General features: G+C 51.5%; 1 protein-coding gene across 1 annotated transcript; it reads right to left on the bottom strand.

Annotated features, from left to right (window-relative positions):
* Positions 1–1,193: 1,193 nt before the first annotated feature.
* Bhlhe40 (basic helix-loop-helix family member e40) lies at positions 1,194–8,249 on the bottom strand. The gene is made up of 5 exons (XM_041640296.1): positions 6,925–8,249; positions 6,687–6,756; positions 6,307–6,414; positions 5,282–5,405; positions 1,194–3,481 (listed from the first exon to the last, which is right to left on the bottom strand). The coding sequence occupies exons 1-5, from the start codon at positions 7,515–7,517 to the stop codon at positions 2,628–2,630; spliced, it is 1,749 nt and encodes a 582-aa protein (XP_041496230.1). The 5' UTR covers positions 7,518–8,249; the 3' UTR covers positions 1,194–2,627.
* Positions 8,250–8,661: the final 412 nt, after the last annotated feature.

Below are 8,661 nucleotides of genomic sequence, written 5' to 3'. Positions count from 1 at the left end.
TAAGACTCAAAGTCCTTAAATGTCTAGTCAGGACAGGCATGAGAGGGTCTTGATAGAACACCGGGTTTTAGAGGCCTCAGTCCCCCCAGGTCCAGGCTCCTGCCCAGCACTGTGTGACTTGGAGACAGTTGTGCCCTTCCATCGGGCACTGAACACTCAATTTCATTTACAGACCCCCCGGGAGTCAGAGGTGATGTTTGAAAGGCAGGTGGTGCTGAGACTCTCTGGGGTTGGCTTCCCTGGAGGGGAGTACTCCAGACAGTTAGACAATTCTGGATGATTCAGATACTCTGGGGCCTGGATCATGTCCATTGGGAAACCTCAGGACAAATCAAGACGATGAGAAGAAAGCAAAAATACTCAGCTGGGCCATTTCCCACCTAATTATTATTTTTAAATAAGAGCACCGATAGTCATTCCTGCACACACCCAGAGAAGAAGTTGGAAGACCGTAGAAAATAATTATGGACTGTTGCCTTCAGCAGCACTGTATGGGGAATCCATTAGAACTTTCTAGATTTCAAAGTGATAGCCTGCCTTGGGAAAGACGCACTATGGCCAACCATTTATTATTGCTTAATAATCCATTAAATCTTTCCTCAATGTGCACAGCCCTATGGCAGCCTCCCCAGACACTCCAGCCCATGAGCTTGTACCCTGGATTTTCTCTTCAAGTTCCAAAGCTGCGTGGGGTACGTGATTGTTGCTTACCTCTGGAAACAGGGATAGGATGAGTGCAGATCCCTGGCAAGAGTTCATGAAAAAATAATAAGGACTGAGGATGTGGCTCATTGGCAGAGTGCTTGCCTAAGATGTGTGAGGCCCTGAGTTCAATCCCCAGCACTACATAAAACCAGGGGTGGGGGCCAGAGGCATGCCTCTACTGCTCCAGGAAGCCTGACTGTGATCTCGGCCTTCAGAAGGTGGAAACAGGAGATCCGTTCGACGCCAGCCATGGCTACAAATCAAATTTAATACCAGCATGGGCTATTACATGTGTCCCTGCCTCAAAATGAATGAATAAATAAATAAAACAAAAATAATCCAGCATTTACCGACTACATGGACTTGGCTTATTCATAATGCCAGGCACATGAAAAGCAATTATACGGAGACTAAGTAGGCACTGTCTTCAAGCAAGGGGATGAAGGAAGAACCATGACACTAGGGTATCTTTAAAACCAAGGAGACCATTTCTCTTCCACAGGAAAAAGATTATTTTATTAAGTATTTTTAAAACAACTACTTAACATTTACTTAGATAAAAATATTTACAGTTTCACACCTTCAGGAAGGTTCCAAAATATAAACACTGTAACCTCTCCTCTCTCTAGAGAAAAAGAATTATTCTTCTCTTCAAAAACAGGAATACATTCATTTTTCTCACTGTGTAGATCAAGTAATTATACAAATAGACCTCTGAAACATTTTCCTTTGTCATATATTTATATAATATATATTTATAACAGCTTTACAAATAAAGGCAACGATTTTTTATGCCCAAATAAAAATGGGAAAAGAAGTTAAAACACAAGCATAGTGCATTTCGAGAAGCTGGTGCAGGGCTGGCTGAGCAAGTCAAGAAAACAAGGACTCTGGATCAAAAATAAAACTTCCTTAAAGGAGACAGAATCCTTTTTAGCAATAGGGCCACTCCATATGCTGCCGGGCAAGAGGAATTAGCCTACAGAAAGGATCTCGGGATGCCAAAGCTCTGCCTTGGAGAAGCTCAGCTTGGTTCGAAGCTTGAGGAAGGACTTGAGATCCGAGTCTAGCTGAGGAGTAAGTGTAGCAATTGGTGACTTAGCTTTGTACACTTTGGGACACTCAGGGCATCTACCATCTCTGAGACCCTCCTTTGGTTTCCTGGACGGCTCAAGGTAGAAGAGAGACCTCGAAAACAGGTGCCACAGGTCTGGGACCGGTCTGGTCCACCTTGGTTCCCTAGCAGCCCAGCTTGTACAAAGGGGGCCATTTTCAGTTCCGTAGTAAGCTAATCACCACAAAAGCCTGAGTTAGGGAACTGTATACATTGTCTTTATTCATTGGAGGCAGGAGTGGGGGAGGAGACCTGCAGAAATTTGCCCAAACCACTACCGTGACATGCCAGCGTCGCCTACCTCACCACCTTAGCAGAGAGCTTGGTCTGACCACTGTCAGTCGGCTCTGAGTCACCTCGACAATAAAGAGAGAAGGGTGGGGTCCTAACAGCTGGCTGGAAGCTGAGCTCTGGAAAGTCCTCGTTTGAAACTACCTTTTCTCAAAGCCACAGACAGACCCAGCTCCCAAACTGGAGTGACTCACAGATGGAGCTTTTGAAGCTTATGAAAATCCAACTGATTTGTATCAAAGGGGGCTCTTCTATGGGTAGGGAAAAGCCCAGAGGACTGACTGCTACAGTCCTGTCATCTGATGTTAGGTCATCCCTTTCATGTCTTCCCTGTGTCAGAAGGAACTTAATGTCCTATACACACACACACACACACACACACACACACAAGCACGCACGCGCACACACTCACTCACATTCCGAATCTTTTATGTGGGTCTGCACGGTGGGCCGACCTTTGTGGTTTTGGAATTAGGGAGGAAGGAAAGCAAAGCAGCAGGAGATCTCTTTTAAGAGTTCAGTCTTTGGTTTCTAAGTTTAAAGGGGGGATCTGCTTCAGAGCCTGGAGCAAGGCTGAAGAGTCGAGGGATGAATGTGCCAAGGGAGAAGGGAGTCTCTGGGGCAGGAGCAAGGGAGTCGGGATCTTGTCTGGGTTCATGAAGCTGGAGAGGGCTGCTGCCGAGGTGTTGAGGCCTGGGTATAAGACCGGCACAGAGGTGGGGTACCAGCATTTCTCCAGCATAGGCAGGTAGGCAGTTGCCGACGGTGGGATGAGATAGAAGGGCAGGCAAAAGGGAGGCTGATGTGGGTGCGGGCCCAGAAATGGGGAACCCATCAGGTCACTGCCAGCGAAGTGGCCTTCCTCATCTGAGAGCTGCATTCGGCTCTTTTTGGTGGGGGGCTCTTCAGATTCTTGTTTAATTGTGCTCACTCGGTCTCCCACGGTGAACCTGCGGCTGTGATCGCTTTTGAAGTACGATTGGTCACTGCGCAAGTCACCCTTCTCCAGTTCCCCTCCGTAGCCACTGTCTGTGTCCGTGTCACTGCCGCTCTGCTCCCCACTCGAGGGGGCAAAAGTCCGCTGGATGACTGGCACACAGTTTTTCCCAGGCCCTTCCGATCCCTTGGCCAGAAAGCTGGGTTTCTCTTTGAAGTCCGTGGCTTTGGGAGCCGAGTCCGATGGCTTCCTGGAAGTACCACCCTGCAGCAGCTCAGCAACCACGCGGTGGAGATGAGTGACAAGCTGGGAAGACTTCAGGTCCCGAGTGTTCTCGTGCTTGGCCAGGTACTGAAGCACCTCCCGGGCACACGTCTGGAAACCTGAGCAGAACATTTCTTGTCCTGCTTCGATATTTCTTCCCGACAGCTCGCCTGGAAAAAAAGACCCAGAAAGAAGGCTTTTAGAAGGTTTGTAAAAAAAAAAAAAAAAACAAAAACAAAAAACAAAACTGTCAATCAATTTATTTCCAACTCCAAAAGTAGTATGTCTATAGAATTATGCTGACAAGTATAAAACATGAAATCCACACATCCCTACCACTTAGAGACAGTTTATTTTCTTATATGCTTGGGCTTTGATACTAAGCACAATAGGGTGTCAAGAGGCTCCATACATTCCCCTGTCCCCAAACAGGATTTTAATGCCTTTATAGCATCGCAGAAAAATAGACTGAGTTATTTCTACTCTTGTTGACTTGTAGGTTAGTATCTGTAGTTTTCCTTGTGACACAAAACAGTGAACATGCTAGTGTATTTATAAGTTCAACAATCATACTTATTTTTTCTTCCAAGGCAGCCTCGTTCTAGCCTAGATTGATGTTGGGTTTACTCTGCAACCTAGGCTGGTCTTGAATTCATATTGAGCCTATCTTAACTTTCAAGAGTGCCGGGACTATAAGGCTGAGCTACCACACCCATCTCCAGTCAACTAGTATAGTAACCGTCTCAAGAAAGAAGGCGGCTAGCAGTCATACACAATACAGAAACAATACCACCTAAAGAAACATCTCCCCCTTGTAAAGACAGGGTTTCCCTATTTTGTCTTAGATGGCTTGGGAATTGACTATGCAAAACAGGTTGGCCTTGAACTTATGGGGCTCTATCTGCCTCTCAAGTGCTAGGACTAGAGGCGTGCATCGTTGTGCCGTAAAAGCTATAGCTCATGCCCGGAATCCCGCCACGTGGGAGGTTGGAAGCTGGAGGATTGCTCCTGAATTTTAGGAAAGCCAGGACTACAGATTGAGACCTTGTCTCAAAACAAGAACAAACCAGAGCGAGGACAACAGTAAAAAATAAAACCCACAAAACTAAAACTAACAACTTCCGTATACACAGAAACCTAACCTATTGAACAAATAGTTGCATTTCCCCTGTGAACTTTAACTGGGAAACTCTTTATTTGTAAGTCTTTTCCACATACTGTATCCATGACTCCCCTAGAGATCAGTTCTGATCAACTTTCTATATTTAGAAAGAAAGCTGGCAGACATGCTAGCTTATTTTTTGTGATTCTCATATTGGCCTTGGCCAGGACAGAGAACGCCTGAGGGGTATGTGTAAGGATTCCCCCTGGCCTGACCTGTACGATCTGGAGGAAAGAGAAGACAGTGTCACCGAGTCTCTGAAATTCCATAGAAATAAATGATGAAACCAGTGGTTTCGTTAGATTGTGCAATTTGCCAAGATACCTAGTGGCTATTCAGGGAACCACAATGAAATGCAGGGGGAAAAAAACCTGCTGTCATCCTCTCAAGACTACATCCCACATCCAAAGGCAACGAAACAAAGAAACAGGAAAATGCTGGGGGCAGACCTGTGTTCTGTTCACCTATCATCAGGGGCTCAGAAGACCAACTGTAAAACACCCCCAACACAAACTAGAGGTGCCTTGGCATTTTAAAGGGGAATGGGAAAGTCTCCCAGAATCTAGACACTTTCAAGCCAAAATGGTCACAGGAAGGTTTCATCACTGAACTAACATGTATTCATCCCCGGTGGCACACAGTGGCATTCCGAATGGAAAGAATGACTTTTAGGAAAGAATTAACAAAGCAACTCCTCTGATGAATGTGCAAAAGTGAACAGTGGCAGGTGGGGCAGAAGCCACAGGGAGTCCAGGGCTCTGTGTGCTACACTCTTGGGAGAAGACACTAATCAGACCCCAGCACTTACCAGCTTGCAATCCGCTCTGAAGGGCAATGATTTTTTGCTGCTGCTGATCAATTAGATTGGTCAGTGCTTTCACATGCTTCAGCGTAAGCTCCAGAACCACCGCTTTCTCCAAGTGACCCAAAGTCTGGGGGGGGGGGGGGGACAAAGAACTCCTGTCACCCCTGAGGTCAGAGAAGTCCCCGCAGACACTTACTTGTGATGAGAACCGGGTGTAAACAACAACAGAGACAGGAAGAGCCTTTCCTGTCTCACTGCATTTCAAGTTTGGAGATGTTTGAACATATACATATAGACGATCAAAGGATTCAAAAAACTAAACACGTGTCATCTGTCTCTGGGGGCATTTTGGTAGCTGTTACAGTCTCAGGAGTGAGCTGACAGATAGATTTCTCCAGCAGCTGGCCTGACCTTAACTCCGGGGACTCCGGAGATAACATTTCTCTGCTGTGGTGTCAACCCAGGGAGGGACGTCTACTGTGTCTGGCAACCCGGAGGCTTTCCCTCTGTGTGTGTGTGTGTGTGTGTGTGTGTTTCCCGGACACCCTTTCAGAATGTCCAGCTAAGGCAGGCTCTTCGTCTTCCTTTCCAAATCCTTTTCCCTAAGGAAAAGCTAGAAAGCTTTTGGCTACCACTTAAGGGTGTGATGGGAAGAAAAAGCACACATTAAAAAGTATGTCATCTTAGGGAAGGAAGATGGAAAAGGAAAAGAGCTTAATTGTGTGTGTGTGTGTGTGTGTGTGTGGTTTGCTCCTTTAAGTCAGGCAAACTACAAGGCGGTGAAAAAAATCACCAAAAGGAAGCTGTGCTAGTGTTGGAGCCAACTTAAAAAGGCCCCAGAGGGTTCTGTCTGCCTCTGTCTGGAGGTCCTGGGACTGGTGATGGGTTCCCTCCAACCCAGAGCTACCCGGAGCTTTGAACCGCCCGTCTAGCCTGCAGTTCCACGTGACGCCTGCAGGCGGCGAGTGACCCCCATCCGCCCTCTGGGCAGAAGAGCTGGGTTGGAGCGCAGCCAGCTTCTCACTTACTGTAAGTTTGAGGTGTTCGGGTAGGAGATCCTTCAGCTGGGCAATGCACTCGTTAATCCGGTCACGTCTCTTTTTCTCAATCAGCCGATGCGGCAATTTGTAAGTTTCCTGCAAGGAGTACATGGAAGAGATGGGTGCTTGGGGAAAGGAACATAAAGTCTCCCTTCCTCCCCGCCCGGCAGCAGGAAAATAAATCCTGCAAGGGCGCAGAGACGCACCCAGAATCACCTTCTCTGCCCTGTCTTTCCCAAGTCACTCAGTTGTGACAATGAGCTCACCACATCTTGAATCCCCCAGTAAACCTCCAAACAAGCAAACTTTTCTTGGAAACTCTGCGCACTTGAGGGGTTATGGAAGGGGGTCCCCAGGGATGCACCTACCTTGCTGTCCTCGCTCCGTTTTATCCCCCGCCTGGACTTGTACACTTGGTACATGTGGGCAAAATCCATCCTGTTGGGAGAAGGGCCAGAAAGAGCCGTGACTCCCGAGTGCGCACTGGCTGCAGGCTCCGTGTTGATGCAAGAATCCCCCTATGTTCCCAGAGGTGCCTCAAGTTGATAGCGGAGCAGAACACAAGGCTAGGAGCGGAGACCTGAAGGGGTCACATTGCACACTTACCCTGACAAGTCTCCATGCTCCAATCCTGGCGCTTTGGGCAGGCAGGTTGGAGGTGGTTGCGCGCTGGGAATCCGCTCCATGATGCGGCGAGCCGGGGCCACTGCGCGCTTCTGTCTGCACTTAGCAGAGCGTCTGAGGAAGGACTGCCCTGGAAGCCAGGACCCGAGGGTCTCAAGGGGTATGTTCCTCTGAGCTAGCCTGAGCTTCCTTGCAATGCGCTGGACTGGCAGGAGTCGGGGCTTTGAGGCACCGCTTAGTTGGGGGCGTGCATGGCCGGGTGTCCCCGCGGCTTCTGGCTCCCGCTCTGCGCACAGACTGGCGGTGTGTGCTCGCTGCGCTGTCTGCGCCGTGCGAGCCAAGTGAATGAGAAGTGGGGCGGGCTGGGAGGCGGGAGGGAAGGGGGGTTGCTTAGGGCGGAGCGGGAGGGGGGGTTGTTGGAGGGGACGAGCCGAGGAGTAAGGAGAGGCTGCGGGCTGGGTTAAATGGGAGCGAGTGGGTGGGTAGAAGCTACGTGTTCTACCCTGTGACTCCAAGCACGTCTGGCCGCTGCCGGGGAGGGAAGGAGCGACCTGCCCGCCCTCCCCCGGCTTCATCACATGAGTCTCACGTGTTGGACAACGCTCAGGCGGCTGCGAAGTGCCCCCCCTCCCCGGGCCCCAGGTGTCTGCGGCTGCGGCCTCCTTTCCCCGAAAGAGGGGGTGGCAGCGCAGCCCGAGTCCTGCCCAGCTGGGTGAGGGGCACGGAAGCTGGAAGGAACCGGAGGGGGGGGTTGGTAACGTGGGCGAACCTGCCCCAGGGAAATGAAGTAAGTTCCCGTCTCCTGGGAGGGAACGGGGGAGGACGGATCCGCCCGCGTCTGACTCAAGCCGGGAGAGGAATATCCCCTCGGTCGCTCCAGCCCAGCCCTCTTCCTCCTCCCCCGCCTGGCCCGCTCCTAGGAACCGGTGTGCAGCGGAGGGAGTCGTCGTCCCCCTCTTGGCCTTCCCCAGAGGCTGGGGTTTCTTTCCGTCCCCGCTTCCCAGCCCCCCAGCGCTCAGCCCAGTGTCCAGGAATTGCCCGCCTTGGGGAGGGACCGAGGGCGGGGCGGATGTCACCCCATGGGAAGCAGGCTGGCGGCCAGGAGCTAGGGCAGCCGAGGCCGCCGCCGAGCACGCCGCGCGCACCTGACCGTGGACCGTGTGAGCTGCGCCGGCCCCTCACTCTCCCGGGAGCTCGGCTCCCGGGCGCAGCCTGCGGGTGGCCCGGCACCCGACTGGCGCGCACCCATCTCCTCCCGCCTTTCAGGGTGCCTCACTGCCCCCACCCACCCTGGCTAGTCAAGCACAGAAAGATACCGGGCACAGTGCCCGGCGTTCCCTCCCTCCTCTGCCCCCTCCGGAGCAGAGGCGTCCGGGTCGCCTCCCCTCCGGCTGCAGCGTTACACAACCGCGGCGACGGCGCCTGCCCTGCAGCAGCGCGGGGCGTGACGCTTCACGTGGCCGGGACGCGGGCCGTAGCTCGGCTCCCTACAAGCCTCTCCGCGCCGGCATCCAAGCTGTGACCCCCGAGCACAGGGGCTGCCAGCCTGCATGAGATCCCGCTGCTAACCAGGAACGTGGGTGGCGCTGTTGGCGGTCTATTCCAGGACAGGAGGAGAAAGAACGGGGGGGGGGGGGGGGGGGCGCGGCACCGGCACCCAAAAACCTCTTGGTCGATCACAGTGAAATCTCCACATTTATGAAGTGCACGTTCGCTGAG

This window comes from Microtus oregoni, unplaced genomic scaffold (genome assembly GCF_018167655.1).
Source record: "Microtus oregoni isolate MIOR12 unplaced genomic scaffold, Mior012 000002F_ref0000024, whole genome shotgun sequence".
Lineage (NCBI taxonomy): Eukaryota > Metazoa > Chordata > Mammalia > Rodentia > Cricetidae > Microtus > Microtus oregoni.
Note: the sequence above shows the minus strand (reverse complement) of the source record. Positions and strands in the feature narration are given on the sequence as shown.

Excerpts from the sequence above, each read along its gene's own strand:
- Bhlhe40 (XM_041640296.1), bottom strand. The coding sequence starts at position 7,517 with ATGAAGCCGGGGGAGGGCGGGCAGGTCGCTCCTTCCCTCCCCGGCAGC. Across the intron at positions 6,415-6,686 it reads AACGGAGCGAGGACAGCAAG|GAAACTTACAAATTGCCGCA; the intron begins GTAGGTGCATCC and ends TACTCCTTGCAG. Across the intron at positions 5,406-6,306 it reads CCGAACACCTCAAACTTACA|ACTTTGGGTCACTTGGAGAA; the intron begins GTAAGTGAGAAG and ends CCCCCCCCCCAG.